The sequence below is a fragment of the Nanorana parkeri genome, unplaced genomic scaffold (assembly GCF_000935625.1).
Source record: "Nanorana parkeri isolate BGI_ZX_2015 unplaced genomic scaffold, ASM93562v1 scaffold115, whole genome shotgun sequence".
Classification (NCBI taxonomy): domain Eukaryota; kingdom Metazoa; phylum Chordata; class Amphibia; order Anura; family Dicroglossidae; genus Nanorana; species Nanorana parkeri.
The window spans coordinates 172,806-192,371 of record NW_017306383.1 but is presented as its reverse complement, the minus strand read 5'-3'; the positions used below and the strand labels follow the sequence as shown (position 1 = coordinate 192,371).

The following is a 19,566-nucleotide window of genomic DNA, read 5'->3' as shown; positions in this document are numbered from 1 at the left end:
TCTTCGCTTTCCCCCAGCATGCATTGAGCTTGCCATGCTGTATTATGACATCAGTCCCCTAAAATGGGCATAACCCGAACTGATGTAAATTGATCATCAGTTTACATCAGGCTACATCCGTCCCGGTCAGTCAAAACGGAGAGCTGATCCGTCTCAAACTATGGACCTCAACTGTCACTGATGTTTCCTGATGTAAACTTATGGTCATCAGTTTTCAGCCGCACTGCCATAGGCCCCTTTCATACGAGCGCCATCAGTTCAGTCAAGGTTCACAGATACAAAAAAAAAAAGGATGAAAACAAAAATCAGTTTACATGAGTTTGCACAACCGTTGTCAGTTCAGTTTACATAAGTATTTTTTGTTGTTATAGTATGGTAAATTCTCATGACTCTTTGCTTTCCCCCAGCATGCATCGAGCTTGCCATGCTGTATTACAACATCAGTCCCAAAAAACGGATGTAACCTGAACTGATATAAACTGATCATTAGTTTACATCAGGTTACATCCGTCCTGGTCAGTCAAAACGGAGAGCTGATCCGTCTCAAATTGTGGACCTCAACTGTCACTGATGTTGTCTGATGTAAACTGATGGTCATCAGTTTTCATCTGCACTGCCATAGAGATGCATTGTTGTCTATTTTTCATCCTGACAACTTGAACGCTCGTGTGAAAGGGGCCATAGAGATGCATTGTTGTCTGTTTTTCAGAGGGCTGAAAACCTGAACACTTGTGTGAAAGGGGCCTTCAGGATTCAATTCAAAACTGAAACACTGCATTACACATCTGTCTGCTGATGATAAAAGCAAACAGATGCCCATGTGCACTAGCCCCTACTCTGGTCTCAATGTCTACTAGTACTAATATTTTCTAACAATCATTTCTCACTTTTTCTAAGTAAATTGCAAGGCTCTCATCTTACACTACTCATTTTTCTTGTCATTTTTCTTGTCATTTTTGTAGCTTTATGATAAAACGTCAGATGCCCCCATTGATTTTATTCAAGCATGGGTGGTTACAGCCCTCAGCAATTTACATACAAGAACCTTAAAGTAACTAGCAACAATTAAAACTATCAATCTTCCTTTAGCTAGATCTTTAACTGAGAAATATATATACAAACAATATTTTCCTGATTGTTTTCAGTGTTCTGAGGACCAAAGTTTAGATGCTCCAGCAATCTGTCCTTAAACAGCTGAACGATGTTTAGTGTTAAGGAGTGGCGGACTGTGATAGAAGTTTCCCTTCTTGTGTGGTGTTGTAGGACTTGCAGCTCTCGCATTTCATCCCCAGAACGTGGAAGGGGACCGTCGATCGATGACTGCAGTCATTGCAGAGAATCTGTGTGGGTGAAAAATGTACATTAGTGAGGATGGAATTGTCAGATGTAATTACACAGAATGTATAATACGGAGAATCAAATGAAGATGAAACTGTTCTCTGCAACCTCAGCTTATTGACATGAATGTTTTATGGAAAAGTTGTAATAAGCAAACATTTAAAGTGTATTTAAACCCCAATTATGAACTTCTCTTAATTGCTCCCTTTTGGTCTGTTAAATATATTATTGAAAGCATTGTGTTATTTCTGTTTGATAGATGTAAAACATACCTGTTGATCTTAGCAGAAGAAGTGGGCATACCAGCAGACACCTAAAGCTCATTTTTATGTTTAGAAGAGCTGGCAACTCTTAAAAAGCAATTCGACTCTGGCAGGTATAAAAATGAGCTCTGAAGGCACATGGGTTTATGCCATAAGTACATGGTAGCTGTAGTATCCAACTTGACTTCGTTTAGAAAAATGCAGCTGCTAAAAGGGCTACTGGACACAGTGTGCAGCAAATGATCCAGCTCTGCTGTAGCTTTTAGAATGGTGGCAACCAGTGTAAGTACCTACATTTGACTTAGTATCAGCCTCTTGTAAGACTTTAGCCATTACAACTCAGCTTAGGGGAGGGGCAGCCCTATGAGCTAATCATGTGTTCTGAAAAGGATCATGCTGACAGGAGGAGGGGGCAGAATGATCAGACAAATTAACTAAACAGCCTTTTGCTGCTCTTTTTTCTGTCCTATCACATGCTGAAGGCAAGATACCCAGTCATTTCTTAACTGTGGTAAAGAAAAGTCAGGTCACCGGCATGGTTCTGTCTGACAAGTCTATGTAACTTGATGAACAGAAAAACCACATGCATGCAAATCACCTGTGTATTGATTTACTTTATCTACATTAAAGGGGTTCTAAAGCCTCCGTTTTTTTTGCCTATATCTACTGCTAGCAAGGAGTAGATATAGGCAAAAAGTAAAAAAAAAACACAAAACGCTTTAACAGCGGTTTAACCACTTGCTAACCGGGGGGTTTAGACCCCCTTCCTGACCAGGCCATTTTTCAGTATTCAGCGCTGCAGTACTTTGACATTTATTCCATCATGCAACGCTGTACTGAAATGAATTTTATACCATTTTTTGGGGACAGATAGAGCTTTCTTTTGGTGGTATTTAATCATTTAATCACCACTACGGATTTTTTTTTTTTACTGTATAATAAAAAAAGTACTGACATTTTTGAAAAAAAACCTGTTCTCCCTACGTTATGTCATAAAACATTTATTATTACCCGATTTTTTGGTAAAATATAAAAGACGGGGTCGTCGGGTAAATAGACACCAAACATGTCAAGCTTTAAAATTGCGCGCACCCGTTAAATCGCAAAAAACTACCATACTCAAAATTGCCATAGGCGACGCTTTAAAAGCTTTTACCGCTCATCAGTTTAATGTTATCAGTGATTGATGACCCTAGAATTATTGCTCTCATTCCGACGTTCGCGGCGATATGTAACATGTGTGGCGCAATGGATGTAATCAGCGTTTTTGCACGCAGGCGGGCTTGACGCATGTTTGCGTGTGCATGTGGGGGCGGGGGACTTTAATTTTTTTCTTATTGCTTTGATATGTGATTTTTAATTTTTTTAATCCTTTTTTTTTTCACTGAACATTATTGCTATCACATAGGGAGCAAACAAGCTATGTGATGCCAATTTGCAGTGACATGTCCTATTTATGGAGACATCAGGGGTCGGATTTTCGACCTGGAGACGGGCAGAGACGCAAGGTAAGTCTATGGACGCGTGCACCCGCATGCAGACACCACTGGACGGAAGTGCCTGCAAGCAGAGAGGTGTCAGTGCTGGATCGGAGAGCCGCCGCACCGCTGGAGGGACAGATGAAAACATCAGGAAAGAAGAGGAAGATCGGATTAAGAGACATCATTTAAGGTAAGTACTAACATTAACATTGGGGGAGGGGGGAAAAATTATCATTTAATGTCAATTTAATTATTACCTTTCTCACATATTTTAAAAAGCTTAACACCAATTTATATACTAAAGACCTACAAAATGTTAATCAAAATAATAGAATGATCAGGCTGCTCACATTGACAGTCATATTTTGATATTCAGTGGGCATCGGAGTTTGAGCAACTTCTTCATCCAGCCGGCGCCAGTATTGTGACATGTCCAATACAGAACGCATGCACAGTGGACAGCGGTATCCTCTGTAAAAAATAAAAGTAGAACAGTCTTATCAGGAAATGCAGAAAACTATCACAAGTTAAGGTTTTAATTGATCACAGAATAAAAAAAACATTTAATTAGTAATTTGGTTAACAGCTGCCTTTTCACATGCTGCGTATAGTTTTACTCTAATTAACCCTGTTTGCACTGAACTGGCAGATCTCATTATCAGTCCTAACCTAGAAATGAGCAATGTCTTTCCTAACAAAGAGTGAAAGATCGAGAAGCATTATATATTGAGAGGAAGCTCAGTCTGTTGCTCTACTTTCACTCTCAAACTGCTCAGAGTAGTCTGGAATCTGCACAAAGGCCTTCACCAAAGAAATATCTAAAAGGTAAGAGATATATATTCAATAAAACAAGGATTGTACATAGAACAATATCGGACCTCTGAAAAGTACAAGCATGCATATGTACTCAGTACTTGGTTTGGGCCCCTTTTGCAGCACTTAATGCAATTACTTTTGCACGATATTCTAATTATTCGAGTTTCACCTGTATATATATATATTTTTTTTTTTATTATTATTTTTAGATATATGTTCACATTCACACATCATAACAAAAACATATAGAGGGATTTTCTCAAATTTCACTGCAAAAGTGGAAATACCGTTAGAACAGACATACATTATATTGCCAAAAGTATTGGGACGCCTGCCTTTACACGCACATGAACTTTAATGGCATCCCAGTCTTAGTCCGTAGGGTTCAATAGGGTTGAGTTGGCTCACCCTTTGCCGCTATAACAGCTTCAACTGTTCTGGGAAGGCTGTCCACAAGGTTTAGGAGTGTGTCTATGGGAATGTTTGACCATTCTTCCAGAAGCGCATTTGTGAGGTCAGGTACTGATGTTGGACGAGAAGGCCTGGTTCGCAGTCTCCACTCTAATTCATCTCAAAGGTGTTCTATCGGGTTGAGGTCAGGACTCCGTGCAGGCCAGTCAAGTTCCTCCACCCCAAACTCACCCATGTCTCTATGGACCTTGCTTTGTGCACTGGTGCGCTGTCATGTTGGAACAGAAAGGAGCCATCCCAAAACTGTTCCCAGAGTTGGCAGCATGAAATTGTCCAAAATGTCTTGGTATGCTGATGCCTTAAGAGTTCCTTTCACTGGTACTAAGAGGCCAAGCACAGCCCCTGAAAAACAACCCCCCACCATAATCCCCCCTCCACCAAACTTTACACTTGGCACAATGCAGTCAGGCAAGTACCATTCTCCTGGCAACCGGCAAACCCAGACATGTCCATCGGGTTGCCAGACAGAGAAGCATGATTCATCACTCCAGAGAACACGTCTCCACTTCTCTAGAGTCCAGTTGCGGCGTGCTTTACACCACTGCATCCGACACTTTGCATTGCACTTGTTGTTGGAGGTCTGTAGCTATTGACTCTGCAGGCCTACCACTTCGTGGCTGAGTTGCTGTTGTTCACAGTTGCTTCCACTTTGTTATAATACCTCTAACAGTTGACCGTGGAATATTTAGTAGCAAGGAATTTCACTGGTGGACTTATTGCACAGGGGGCAACCTATCACGGTACCACGCTTGAATTCACTGAGCTCCTGAGAGCGACCCATTCTTTCACACGTGTGTAGAAGCAGTCTGCATGCCTAGGTGCTTGATTTTATACACCTGTGGCCATTGAGGTGATTGGAACACCTGAATCCAATGATTTGGAGGGGTGTCCCAATACATTTGGCGATATAGTGTATCTATTACTGGTAGATGCTGGGGAGATAAACCAGCCATATATCTCTTGGCTTCTCAATATTGCACATCTGCTGCATCTAAAACAAAGTGACAAATTAATCCTGTTGGATCTTAAATTAATAGTTATATTATAGAATGCAAAGGGAATAATTGGCACCCCAAGGCAAATGGAAATACTGCAAGTGCAAATGAGAGTGGAATCAGGAACTCTGGTAGGATGAGGACTATACTGTATATGTTTCAAAGAGATATGAGAAGCCAGATTGCTAAGCCATCCAAACTACAGGTATAACTGAAGTGCTACTTTTGGCTGCACTGACCTTTAAGCTTGGTACCAGTAACACAATCTGTATGTATTTGTCTGTTCTCAATGAGTTTGCATGGATTTTCTATTCCTTTATACAACACAAAGAAATACAGAATGGCTGCCACCAAAAATTAGACGGTGTCTAAAGGTGCCCATACACCTTACGATTATCGTACAATAATCGTATGCGATCGACTTTTCGTACTAAAATCGTAACGTGTGAATGTAGTGCCCGACCGATAGTACTGTACAATCGTACGACTTTTGACCGTCAAGCATGTTTGAAAACTTTGGTCGATTGTATGATGTTCGCATGGTTGGTGGCGTTTCCGTCCGTCAAAAGTCGTACAAATAACACTGCGCAAACGAAAATAAATATGGTCAATTACCGCAAGTTGTCCAGGTGTTTAATTTTAACTACCGCTGATTGAACCTTGCGATAATCGGGGCAGGATGGGGCCGTCGTACGATTTTCGTACTTCCCCTACGCTACAGAAAAAAAAATGATTACTGTCTGTGTTACTGTTGGAGATTTATCCTCACTTTCTGTTTAGTGGATCTGTTGTCACCATTAAAGCAATTGAGTAAAATATATATTTTAAAAAGAAAGGAAATTATAACAGAGCCCTGAATGAAAGTAAAAACCTTACAAGGGCCCTATTACTTCCCCACTCTATCTAAAACTAAAAGTTGTATCTAGACATACACTTTAAAGAAGAACTCCACTGCAGCTCTCTCTTTTGTTTGCAATTTACACTGAACATCAATAGAACACCTATCGCTGTACTTCTGGCCTTCTACACTGTAGCCATTGAGCTCCCAACACTGTGAACTTGAATGCTGAGCTCCCAACACTGTGAACTTGAATGCTGAGCTCCCAACACTGTGAACTTGAATGCTGAGCTCCCAACACTGTGAACTTGAATGCTGAGCTCCCAACACTGTGAACTTGAATGCTGAGCTTCCAACACTGTGAACCTGAATGCTGAGCTCCCAACACTATGAACTTGAATACTGAGCTCCCAACACTGTGAACATGAATGCTGAGCTTCCAACACTGTGAACCTGAATGCTGAGCTCCCAACATTGTGAACTTGAATGCTGAGCTCCCAACACTGTGAACTTGAATGCTGAGCTCCCAACACTGTGAACTTGAATGCTGAGCTCCCAACACTGTGAACTTGAATGCTGAGCTTCCAACACTGTGAACCTGAATGCTGAGCTCCCAACACTGTGAACTTGAATACTGAGCTCCCAACACTGTGAACCTGAATGCTAAGCTCCCAACACTGTGTACCTGAATGCTGAGCTCCCAACATTGTGAACCTGAATGCTGAGCTCCCAACATTGTGAACCTGAATGTTGAGCTCCCAACATTGTGAACCTGAATGCTGAGCTCTCAACATTGTGAACCTGAATGCTGAGCTCCCAACACTGTGAAACTGAATGCTGAGCTCCCAACACTGTGAACCTGAATGCTGAGCTCCCAACATTGTGAATTTGGATGCTGAGCTCCTAACATTGCACACCTGAATGCTTAGCTTCCAACAATATGAACCTGAATGCTGCAAACCATATGGTAGCACCCAGAGAAAATATATTATTGTACTGTAACAGTGATCTCAGACCCTGAGGAACTCTGGAACTTTAACAAATCAGCAAAGTGATGCATGCCCAAACTTTATTTTTAGGTGGAGGTCTTTATTCTCGTTGGAAATGGTATCATATATAGTGGCCTGCTGAATACATTTCTTTTATACAGACTAGAAAAACACAGTATCCTCTGATGCTCTGTTCTCTAGAAATTCAATTCTGCAGACATGGAAGCCAAATGAAGGTCATTCCCAAATAAAATCTGAAGCTAGCAGTAATGATCTTTTGAAATCAGATTATAAAAATAATATTTATTTGTCTGGGCATGTAGAGAAGAGCCAAACAAAATACAGGCATGTGTATTTGCTCATTCTTGGCTAGCTTTGAACAGACAATACTACAATTACATTTTGCCAGGATGCACAAATTACATTTAGAGCTTTGTGTAATGTACTTACTGTTTTAGCATGTTCTCGTAGCATGGACTGAGGGAAAGAAGAATACAACACATTAGAATTTATGGTCACAAATGTTCTTGTAAAATGTATCAATTTAATAAATGTATCAATACAAAAAGTTTAAAAGGAAGTCACGATAAGTAATGCACACTTCAGAGATACCCACATGTGTTGGATGACTGGGATGTCTAGAGACATCACAGACTTTGATGATACCCTGTTGCCAGACCACTCATTTGCACAACAATCTTTGCATAAAATAATATGTGAATTTAACATATTTTAGGCATGCTTTTTACATATAAAAGCCTCCCTTGTTCACACATCTAAAAGTCCTGAGATTGCTGAAAGAATGACACGGCCCCCTTCCTCACCTGACCCAAACCCTATTGAGAACTTGTGGGCCCTTCTTAAAGGGGAGATTTACGGTGAAGGAAAACAGTACCCCTCTCTGAACAGTGTCTGGGAGGCCGTGGTTGCTGCTGTACAAAAAGTTGATCGTCAACAGCTGAAGAAACTGACAGACTCCATGGATGGAAGGCTTATGACTGTTATATAAAAGAAGGGGGATATATGTTTATTTGTACATTTTGAGTGGTTTATTATTCTTACTTTAACAGATGAAAATAAACAAGTGAGACGGCAAAATTAAATTTTTCCATTTAATTGCATAATAATTGTGCACACTAATAGTTGCCTAATAATTGTGCACACGTAGATGTTCTCCTAAGAAAGCCAAAACCTCACTTTTACTTTCTTAAATATTCAGGTTTGAGGTTTATTACCATTTTGGATTGAGTTGTTCAACAATTAAATGAATCCTCAAAAATACAACTTGCCTAATAATTGTGCACGCAGTGTAAGCATTCAAAATTCTTGTGTGCTTTTACTGGCAATTTTCTAAGTTGGTGACAGGGTCTTAACAGACATGTGGGGTGGGGGGCAGGGGACAAAAATCAGATTGACAGCATCTCTGGTAAATGTCTGATTGAATTTATAGCACCCCAGTTTACAGCCTGTGTTTAATACCAAATACTACAGCAACTAATTATACGGCAGAGAAAAAGGTTAGTTTGTAAATTCTCAGCAAAACTATTTTTTGTCTTGAAAATTCCCAGCAGACAGACCATTTGTTCCATCTTGCTCCTGCAGATATAATTAAAAGAACATTTATGAGAGACCATACTGCTAGTGTTTAACGTGTATTGGCGGGGCATACTTCTACAGCTCCATTCAAACCATTCTGCATTATGAAATCAAAAGGAGCAGACACTGCCATCCTATTACTCGGTTTAGTTCAAAACTGTTTAGGTGAAACAGACACAGCTACAAAGTACATGTCTTGTTTATAGCTGGCTGTTTGATTAAACGAAACCTGTGGGGTGACTATAGACAATCAAGTATTTACATTCTGACCTCTGTAGCCAAAGGCTGAAGTCCTTTAATTTCGGCTCTCCAATCAGCTCATTCTGCCTCCCCTCTATCAGAGGACCTGATCTGTGTTTATATTAGGGATTAAAAGGCTAGAAGGCTGCTAAGTCGCTGCTGAGAGAAACAACTTCAATGTATCTGCAATGAATTAGGATGAATTGCTCCACAGTTCCTGCAGGCTACAGAGGCCAGTTATATTTAGTTTTATTCAAGGGTGAATTACAACATAGGAATCAGGATTGCCAGCCAATGCTTGTTTTATTATTGCTTTTTTTTCATTTGGAAACAAGTGCTTGTCAAGACATCTGGTAATTCGGCACCCCGCGGTACTGCTATTTCAGTCTTTGTAGGATAAAGTGTCCTGCTTATCTGTCTACCTGGACGATTTAGGAAACATGCACCCCAAGATCCAATCTTCCACATGTGTATGACAAACTTAATTGGGCTTCTTGGACCTCATATGTTGTAAGCCATATATTACTTCTCCCCACCTAAATGCTGAAAAAATGTATTCTTCTTTCAATGCAGCTAAGTTTTCATTAAGACAGAATTGCAGTCTGATGACCCCCACCACCCTTTCATAACACAATGATGCTGCAGCAACAGTGAATGCTACCTAAATACCAATGTGTGGCCTTCTGCAAAATTCATTGGCAGCATCAATTTTATGCCAGTTTAAATACTTAAGAAGAACAAAGTCATTATAGCAATGCGATTCTACCCAAGCTGTTTCTCACCTGTGTAGAAGATGTCCACAAGGAAGCACACGTGCTCCCACTCTGGAGGTATGGATATCCTGTAAGAGACTTGATGAATTAGAAGTGAGATTCTTATAGATTTATTATGTCTAGCATACGCAAAAACGTCAACTGATTAGGAATGCAATAAAAACAAATATATCCACTTTTACCTCATCTTAGCCCCTTTAATATAATCATGTTTCTGTCCCTAGTTTGCAAATATAATCCTTCACCTATTTTCTGGTTCCTTCTGCTCCTTTTTGGTGCAATAATTATTCTAATTTAAAATTATCTGGATACCTATGAGAAGACATTGGCAGGCAGCTTCGAACACAACAAAGCACCAAAAGAAATTAGCATGGCTTCCTCAAGATTTGCATACTTAATAAAGAGTCAGTATACAACAGATACTGTGGATGCTCTCTCTAAAATAAAGAAACTGCAGGCTGTACAGTTACCAGCCACTGCCGTTTCCAAGAAAGGTTTGTACCATCTTGCATCTCACACTGCAACATGCCAAGCTTGCATCAGTCAAGTAGGGGGACTAACATAGTTCATTTCCAATTTTTTTGTTCTTATGTACTCACTTCTTGAATTCTCTTGTCTGCTAAACCTTTACAAATAATAAAGTTTTATACATTAACATATTATAAAACAAGAATACCATAAAATAAAATGCTAGAGTGCAAATCTACTAATGATATTGCAATCAGAAAGAACACAGTTCCAAACAAGGCTACAGCAAATAAATGGATTTTACTTGGAGACCACTGAGGGACAAAGGAAGTCTTCACTACTGGGTTATACTGCCACCTATAGGAGGACTAGACACTGGCACACAAAAAATGTTGAGACCAGCACAGGATAACCCGTCCTACAACCAGCATGTACAAGTGCAAAACATTTTTTCTTATCCATCGGGGGACACAGGAAATCTCCATTGGGACATTCAAAATCAGACCAATTGAGAGATAGGAAACAGGCCCAATGTGAACAAGAACTGGGGACTGGTTGCAGTTCAAAGGCCGCCTGAAGGGTCAACACCCGAAGCTGGCAACTGATGAGCCCAAACTTCCCACCTGATAAGGGGAACATGATAACAATACAAAGAGGAGAACATATGGGGAACTATGTCTGATGTCCCAAGACCCAAAAAAATGGTAATATAACCAGGGAGGAAAGTCTTGACATAGGAGGGAAAACACCAGACCATGGACCATAAGCGATAATAGCTGGTCAACCTGACCCGACCAAAAAGGTGGAATGCAAAATTATTTTTCTACAGGGAAAAGACTCACAACAGAGGAATCTAAGAAGTATGTCCTGTGTGAAAAGCAAAGAAATTCTAAGTAGAAAAGACCCTAAGCCTCACCTGATCCAATAAGAATCAAGGACACAAAAAAAGTACACAGGCAGATATTCACCCCGCCAAGGTGATGTCTATCACAAGAAAAACCCTGAGAATGACTTAGGCAAGATGAACCTCCAAGGAGTTTACAATGGTCCTTAAGCCCAACTAGAGAACCAAGGTTTGATCCTTTGTCAGCATGACAAAATAGGATAAGGTACTTGGGGAAGATCCTGTACAAGGGGAGACCGAGGATGGAAGGTCGAGTCTCTCACCCTACAACAGTAAAAGGGACTGCAACCCTGGTAGAGCCGAGGACCAAGCTGCACATGCAACCATCATCAAAAGGGGAAACACCCCTGGTGCACACTAATTGCAGTGCGTTCCAGAGCGGTAGCGGCACCACAATCGTTCACAAAACGTCCCCCTGTGTTCTGGGGCGGGAGGGGGCGTGGTGGTGCATTGAAGTCAATGGCACCGCAGCCAGGCCCCCCGCCCACAGTGCGATCGGACTGGGGGGGAGGCAGTGGCTGCAGTGCCATTGACTTCAATGCACACCCTCAACCTGCAACACAGGATCAAAAACACACTTAAGTGTCTGGACCACTCCCCCCATGTACAAATGCAACCAGTTGAGAAACTGGCCTCCCAAAGACCTCACTTGAAGTGAGCATAATGGACAAGACTGGACCTCAAGTTTTTATCCAAGTCAGGATCCAAACTACTTTTCTTGTCACATTTATGATGTAGGAGGAGCTGTCTGTTCTGCAACTCCAGAATGTAGACTAGAAAACTTAAGTCCTCCAATAACAGGACCTTTTAGAAGATGGGAAAATAAATCTTCGCCAACGTCAGAAATTGATCCACCATGCCAGGAACTACCTGTTCTTCAGGGTCAGACAGGCCAGTCTGCTTAGAAACGTGTCCGACAACAGTAGAGGAAAGGTCTAAGGTAGTCTAAGAAGAGACTGAAATACAAGCTGTGCCTAGAAGAAGATGAACCCTTGACACAATTCCCTGCAGCAGTTGAGAGAAGGTTAACTCCCTCAGAGGCAATGCAAAAAGAAAAAGAACAGTGCCTTCCCTTCATGTAGTAACATTTTTTTGTCCGTGCAAAAGGGAAAAATAATAAAATCCGTCTAAAATAACAGCATTAAAAATATGCGTCCAACATGGGAAAGCACCATTCGGCACCAGCATACATTCTCTGACTTCAGAGCATATCTAGAAGCAGGTATCATAGCTATGCTGATGCATTTCAAAAGTTAAACCCTCTTCTTCAGAGCATATTGCATATCTGACAGATCTGTATCTAGACCGCTTTATATATAAGCAGACCTAAACCTATATGAGGCTGGGCACTGACTAATGACTTGCCCAATCAGACCAGGGTGGGAGAGTCTGTAATAGATTGGTTCTTACTTGCCATAAGTTTTGCCTCTTTCCTGCCTGGAAGCTCCCATAGAAACGTCATATGGGGACACCTCTCACGCTGGACACCACCAAGCAGAAGTACTGCCTCCGCCTTCCGGCTGTACGAATGCGGAAGTGGGCGGGTAACGGGGCTGTGTGTGGAGCGCGTCTTGTAACCACAGTGATCAAGCTCCCGCTGCTATAAAACTGACCGGCGGATAAACCGCTGTGAAGGCCTTACTTGCGTATAAACCAGAGATTGGGTGCATTAGTATAATACAATAAGAGAAAGCAAGCACTTTTTACCTCTGACCGGTCAGTACATGTAACAGAATCAAATACAAACCGAACTTAAGTGAACGGTCTGTGGGCATAAATAGAATAGCGATAACGCCTGCATCTATAAAAAAAAACACAATTACATGCATTCATGCACAATACAGCATGCATATTGATCTGACTGGGTATTTTCAGTCCTGATGACAGTTCTATTAGGCTGAATTGCACATATTAAATTGATTGGTCTGAAACACCCATATAATAGACATTAGGTTGATATGAATTCAATTTAAATGGTTAAAAAATGAAGATAAAACAGCTGAGTGATTAAAAATAGAAATATTAAAAAACATAAAGTACAAGGTAGTGATATAAAAAATTGACTAAGACCTATACCTGATGAATTCTAAATTTCAATGGTATGCACAGTGAATATGTGGATGGGTGTTAACCTGGCTAATGCCTTTATGGTGAATAGAGGTTAAAACCTTAATCTCCATCTCACAGCATTGGTGCATGCCAAAGACCACGCATTGGGAGAATAGAAGCTTCCAGTGCTGCTTTCTGTGAATACAAGATCCAGCCATATCTTGGACACTTAGGGTCATCAGGAAGATGTTGTGCACCAAGACTCATGCTGAATGATTTCTCCACAGGAGGTTATTGGAGTTTCCCATATTTTGGATGCATTGAGAAGACACTGGGGCCAGCATCCTGATGAAAACTCAAGGTGCAGGGTTAAGACTGGAAAGTTAGATTTCTGGTAAGACAGTGATCAGTAAGTATGCATCAAAGCTGGCCACAAAAGGTCAGAGGGTCCCCACTGGGAAGGGGCAGGGATGAAAGATCTGATAGATACCATGCAAACTGTTTCCCAAAAAAAGCAAACACCTTCTCTGTGAGAGAGAATATAGGTCAGGTTGGAATACAGCTCCCAAGACCAAACTGGTACAGGATCTGGGACAAGCACCTTTAGGTCCAGAAGTTCCCAAGGGGACAGAGTTAGGTATGCCACTCTGTGCAGTGACACAGGAAAGTTGAAGGTGAAGAGCCGAAGAAAGCGCTGTTGATGAGGGTTCAGTCTGCAATCCTGAAAGCGCACTCTGTGCATCTAAATTCCTGAATGGTGAACTACCCAAGAGCCCACAAGGATTAACAAACATTCTCAGCTTAGAAAAATTATGGCATCCCTGAGGGTTTAACAGGCTTCTTACCCCTGACGTTGCAGATTTCCATAGAACTGGGCTTAAAAGGAGTAGGTGTGGTTTCTCCAGGAGTAGGGAAAGCAAAGGAAGCAGACTTAAAGGAGAACTATGAGGTGAGTGCTTTTCACTCACCTCATAGTTCTAGCCGACCTGTGACAATGAGACTGTCACAGGTGGGCTCAGTAGATCGGGAAGTGAGCTTAGAGTGACGGGAGGACGCTAGTTTGTGTCCTCCCGTTACCCTAAGGAGAACTATGGGGAAAAGCCTTAACCCCATAGTTGTCCTTTAACATACCTTTCTCTAGTAGCGGTTAGGCAACTGAGATCAGCGTATGAGGCAAGGCCTCAGGTACTCACAAAAGCTAAACAACTGGAAGCTGGTGAGGGTTGGATGCATGGAGGTGACCAAAGTCACTGTAAAACAGGCAGTAGGAACAGACCAAAGATCAGAGTTCCATGTGGCTCTTTGCAAGGAAGAAGTAGAAGGGAGATGCTTTCTCAGTGCTGCATGGAGGGTAAGAGAGGAGTGTGGAGTGTGCACAGAACTTCACCCAAAGGATGACTTCAGCACTCAGTTCCCCAGCGATAATCCTTAAACCTATATGAGGCTGGGCACTGACTAATGACTTGCCCAATCAGACCAGGGTGGGAGAGTCTGTAATAGATTGGTTCTTACTTGCCATAAGTTTTGCCTCTTTCCTGCCTGGAAGCTCCCATAGAAACGTCATATGGGGACACCTCTCACGCTGGACACCACCAAGCAGAAGTACTGCCTCCGCCTTCCGGCTGTACGAATGCGGAAGTGGGCGGGTAACGGGGCTGTGTGTGGAGCGCGTCTTGTAACCACAGTGATCAAGCTCCCGCTGCTATAAAACTGACCGGCGGATAAACCGCTGTGAAGGCCTTACTTGCGTATAAACCAGAGATTGGGTGCATTAGTATAATACAATAAGAGAAAGCAAGCACTTTTTACCTCTGACCGGTCAGTACATGTAACAGAATCAAATACAAACCGAACTTAAGTGAACGGTCTGTGGGCATAAATAGAATAGCGATAACGCCTGCATCTATAAAAAAAAACACAATTACATGCATTCATGCACAATACAGCATGCATATTGATCTGACTGGGTATTTTCAGTCCTGATGACAGTTCTATTAGGCTGAATTGCACATATTAAATTGATTGGTCTGAAACACCCATATAATAGACATTAGGTTGATATGAATTCAATTTAAATGGTTAAAAAATGAAGATAAAACAGCTGAGTGATTAAAAATAGAAATATTAAAAAACATAAAGTACAAGGTAGTGATATAAAAAATTGACTAAGACCTATACCTGATGAATTCTAAATTTCAATGGTATGCACAGTGAATATGTGGATGGGTGTTAACCTGGCTAATGCCTTTATGGTGAATAGAGGTTAAAACCTTAATCTCCATCTCACAGCATTGGTGCATGCCAAAGACCACGCATTGGGAGAATAGAAGCTTCCAGTGCTGCTTTCTGTGAATACAAGATCCAGCCATATCTTGGACACTTAGGGTCATCAGGAAGATGTTGTGCACCAAGACTCATGCTGAATGATTTCTCCACAGGAGGTTATTGGAGTTTCCCATATTTTGGATGCATTGAGAAGACACTGGGGCCAGCATCCTGATGAAAACTCAAGGTGCAGGGTTAAGACTGGAAAGTTAGATTTCTGGTAAGACAGTGATCAGTAAGTATGCATCAAAGCTGGCCACAAAAGGTCAGAGGGTCCCCACTGGGAAGGGGCAGGGATGAAAGATCTGATAGATACCATGCAAACTGTTTCCCAAAAAAAGCAAACACCTTCTCTGTGAGAGAGAATATAGGTCAGGTTGGAATACAGCTCCCAAGACCAAACTGGTACAGGATCTGGGACAAGCACCTTTAGGTCCAGAAGTTCCCAAGGGGACAGAGTTAGGTATGCCACTCTGTGCAGTGACACAGGAAAGTTGAAGGTGAAGAGCCGAAGAAAGCGCTGTTGATGAGGGTTCAGTCTGCAATCCTGAAAGCGCACTCTGTGCATCTAAATTCCTGAATGGTGAACTACCCAAGAGCCCACAAGGATTAACAAACATCCTCAGCTTAGAAAAATTATGGCATCCCTGAGGGTTTAACAGGCTTCTTACCCCTGACGTTGCAGATTTCCATAGAACTGGGCTTAAAAGGAGTAGGTGTGGTTTCTCCAGGAGTAGGGAAAGCAAAGGAAGCAGACTTAAAGGAGAACTATGAGGTGAGTGCTTTTCACTCACCTCATAGTTCTAGCCGACCTGTGACAATGAGACTGTCACAGGTGGGCTCAGTAGATCGGGAAGTGAGCTTAGAGTGACGGGAGGACGCTAGTTTGTGTCCTCCCGTTACCCTAAGGAGAACTATGGGGAAAAGCCTTAACCCCATAGTTGTCCTTTAACATACCTTTCTCTAGTAGCGGTTAGGCAACTGAGATCAGCGTATGAGGCAAGGCCTCAGGTACTCACAAAAGCTAAACAACTGGAAGCTGGTGAGGGTTGGATGCATGGAGGTGACCAAAGTCACTGTAAAACAGGCAGTAGGAACAGACCAAAGATCAGAGTTCCATGTGGCTCTTTGCAAGGAAGAAGTAGAAGGGAGATGCTTTCTCAGTGCTGCATGGAGGGTAAGAGAGGAGTGTGGAGTGTGCACAGAACTTCACCCAAAGGATGACTTCAGCACTCAGTTCCCCAGCGATAATCCCTTTTCCAGCGATCCAAATGATGCGGTAGCTACTGGTGCTCAACCAAATCACCCTACTCAAAGAGTGAGTCTTCAAAAGGCAATGCCAACAGTTCTGAACCTGGAAAGTGCTCCGCAGCTAACTTATTGCCAGAAAAGGTTCCAGAAAGAGCTTTACACAGAACCCAGTGCTGGAACGTCACTTCCAGACTAGCACCGCAATGTCCAGTCCAGCTGCGGCACAACAAAAGCTAAGCTGAGGATTGCTCACCCCAGATAGCAATTGTCGAGATTACCTCTAGCAGTAATGTATAAAATAATCTTCAATGAAGACAAAAATGAAGAACAGAGGTCCATCCTCCTAGAACACTAGCAAAACCTGAGACATGCTGTTTGTAGGAGGGGTTATCCTGGGCTGGCGTACAATTTTTTGTTTGCAAGTGTCCAATTCTCCAGTAGGCAGCAGTATAACCCGATGAAGACTTACTTTGTCCCTCAATGGATAAGAAAAAAACATGTTACACTGGCTTGAAAACAGGACTGCATCTTTCCAGCCAGAAATACAGTGTATCAGACATTTTACTAGCAATGGGGAGAAGAAGGATAACTTACTATCAATTTAAAGCTTTCGTATACCTTATACATTTATCTCTTTAGTTTACCATATTAAAAAAAAGGAATAATAGTAAATGGAAAGACTATAATGGTATTAACAGACCTCTAGAAGATGACATGATGCCAGACAGGTGAAATACATTTCTGAAATTCAGTTAATCCCTTCCTATTTATCATCAAACAAAATGATTCCCTGACCTCATACTCATACTACATGTGTGGAGATTTATATGGTCATAGATCTAAAGCTGTAGATGCCACTTGGTTCTATAAGCTAATCTATATTTTATTATGACAAGGAAAGAAGACCAAGACTAAGTTCTTTGAAAATGGACTATTATCTTTATAAAACAAACTGTGCAAATAGAGTAGGGATTATGTGTCACCGCTCCTAATGAAACAGAAAGTGTACAAATCCAAGATATTTTATAGCATCATAAAACAAATATGCTGCACAAAATATAGATTTTCCTGGCTTTGTTATGTACAGCGGATGTTCCTACCACAGGCAATTTCATGCACTGGTGCCCAGTAGTAGAGAATCTATAAAGGAAACCCTGTGCAGTATATCCTATAAGATTTGGTGGTTTATTGTGAGTGCTAAGTCAAAGAGCAAATGTCTGCAGGAGTGTGGCCAACACTTCTCACCTCTGGGTCTTTTCCAGTGAACTTCTATGGCTGTGAAAGGTAGTAGAGTCAGGAGGTGAATGTCACAAGCCACTGTTGTCATTTGGATCACAACTTTAAAAACTGGTGGATCAGGGACATATGACTACAGTTACTGCACTCAACTACCCAACCTAACTTCTCCCCAATTGATGAAACAATAACATTGTGTTCGTAAATAGGCAATTTGAAACAAATTGGGGAAAATGGAAGATTAAAGGTTGCAGGTAAGAGGTTTATTCTCTTCTTACTAGCAAAGCAAGTAAGAAGTTGACATTCGACAATCTATTATTGTTGATCAAATTCAGAATTCAGGCATTTGCATAAAAACAAATTTAACATAAAAACGTTGCAATACTTTCATGAAATTACTTACCTCTAAACATATAGGACAGTCTTGTCTTGAGACATTTTCTATGCACTAAATAAAAAAAAATGCATGAACACCAAGTATTTGATATTAATTTGCCTCCCTTTTATCAAAGGCGTATGTTGGGCATACAAGGGCAAAAGTTTTTCGCAGTTTTTTGACTACAACAAAGTATTGAGTATTTCCATTTTAAAAAACGAGAAACAAGTACTCTGAAGCACGAACAATTTAAAATCGGGCAGACAATAACAGTTTTTTGTTTGGGTGGAGTTAGGCCGAGTTCACAGGGGTGGCAAAAAAGCAGTAAAAACAGATGGTTCCCCCGCATTTTTTACTGCTAACTGACTACCTGCCTACCTACATATTAACATGGCAGCCAGAGAGGTTCATACACATTGCAAATACTGTAATCCTTTGCAATGCAGCAATTTTAACTCAGTGGGACCACATGACAACCGCATGCCAAAGTCTTGGTACGTGGTTGCAGAGCAGTATTTCAATATAAAATCTCCCTTGGAATAGAAAAAAAAAAAAGGTATTAAAGAGACAGCAGTATCGCCTCCTAAGCGCCTGCAAACCGCCACTCAACTACCTCTGAAAAGCAGTCCACAGTAGACTGCTTTTGAGAGGTGCGATAAACTCCATCGCCCCTGAGAAAGAGGCCTTAGAAAAATCGTTGCACCTTTCTATATATATGTTTGCCAAGAAGAGTTCATTATTTACTGGACACTCAAGGTGTGGCTGCTATGTAGCAGAGGAATCGGTGAACGAAGAGCGCAAAAAATACAGTGTGTGACGTTCTGTAACACTAAGCCAACACTGGACAAGTTAAATTGCTTTAATGGAAAAATATATATACAAGAGATTCAAGATTTGAATGATTAATGGATTTGTGAGCCAACAATGAAAATGAAAGCTATTTCTGCTTTAAAGGGTATATCCAGGCATTACCTAAACTTTAACCTCAAACCTCCCTCTTCCCCTGTAGAGCATGTCCCAGCATATTTTTTTTTATTCACTTACCTTGCTCCTGTAGCAAGGAACATCTTTTAAAATACTTGCAGGGACAGCAACTGTGAGATCAGTTCCCACTAATACAGGCATGGACCCCAGAACTACATCTCCCAAAAGCCCTT

At 41.4% G+C, this 19,566-nt stretch overlaps 1 protein-coding gene across 4 annotated transcripts in view; it reads right to left on the bottom strand.

The window, feature by feature from the left end:
• Window positions 1–1,154: 1,154 nt before the first annotated feature.
• RCHY1 (ring finger and CHY zinc finger domain containing 1) overlaps window positions 1,155–19,566 on the bottom strand; it is a 34,046-nt gene continuing 15,634 nt past the window's right edge. For 2 of the 4 annotated variants that reach the window (XM_018553284.1, XM_018553286.1), the window contains 5 exons: window positions 18,437–18,481; window positions 9,810–9,868; window positions 7,642–7,668; window positions 3,433–3,553; window positions 1,155–1,340 (listed from right to left, as the gene is read on the bottom strand). In XM_018553284.1, the coding sequence (XP_018408786.1) occupies window positions 1,212–1,340; window positions 3,433–3,553; window positions 7,642–7,668; window positions 9,810–9,868; window positions 18,437–18,481 (381 nt within the window). In that variant the 3' untranslated portion in view covers window positions 1,155–1,211. The remainder of the gene's footprint in view (window positions 1,341–3,432; window positions 3,554–7,641; window positions 7,669–9,809; window positions 9,869–18,436; window positions 18,482–19,566) is intronic. The other 2 variants (XM_018553285.1, XM_018553287.1) reach the window with 1 other exon arrangement.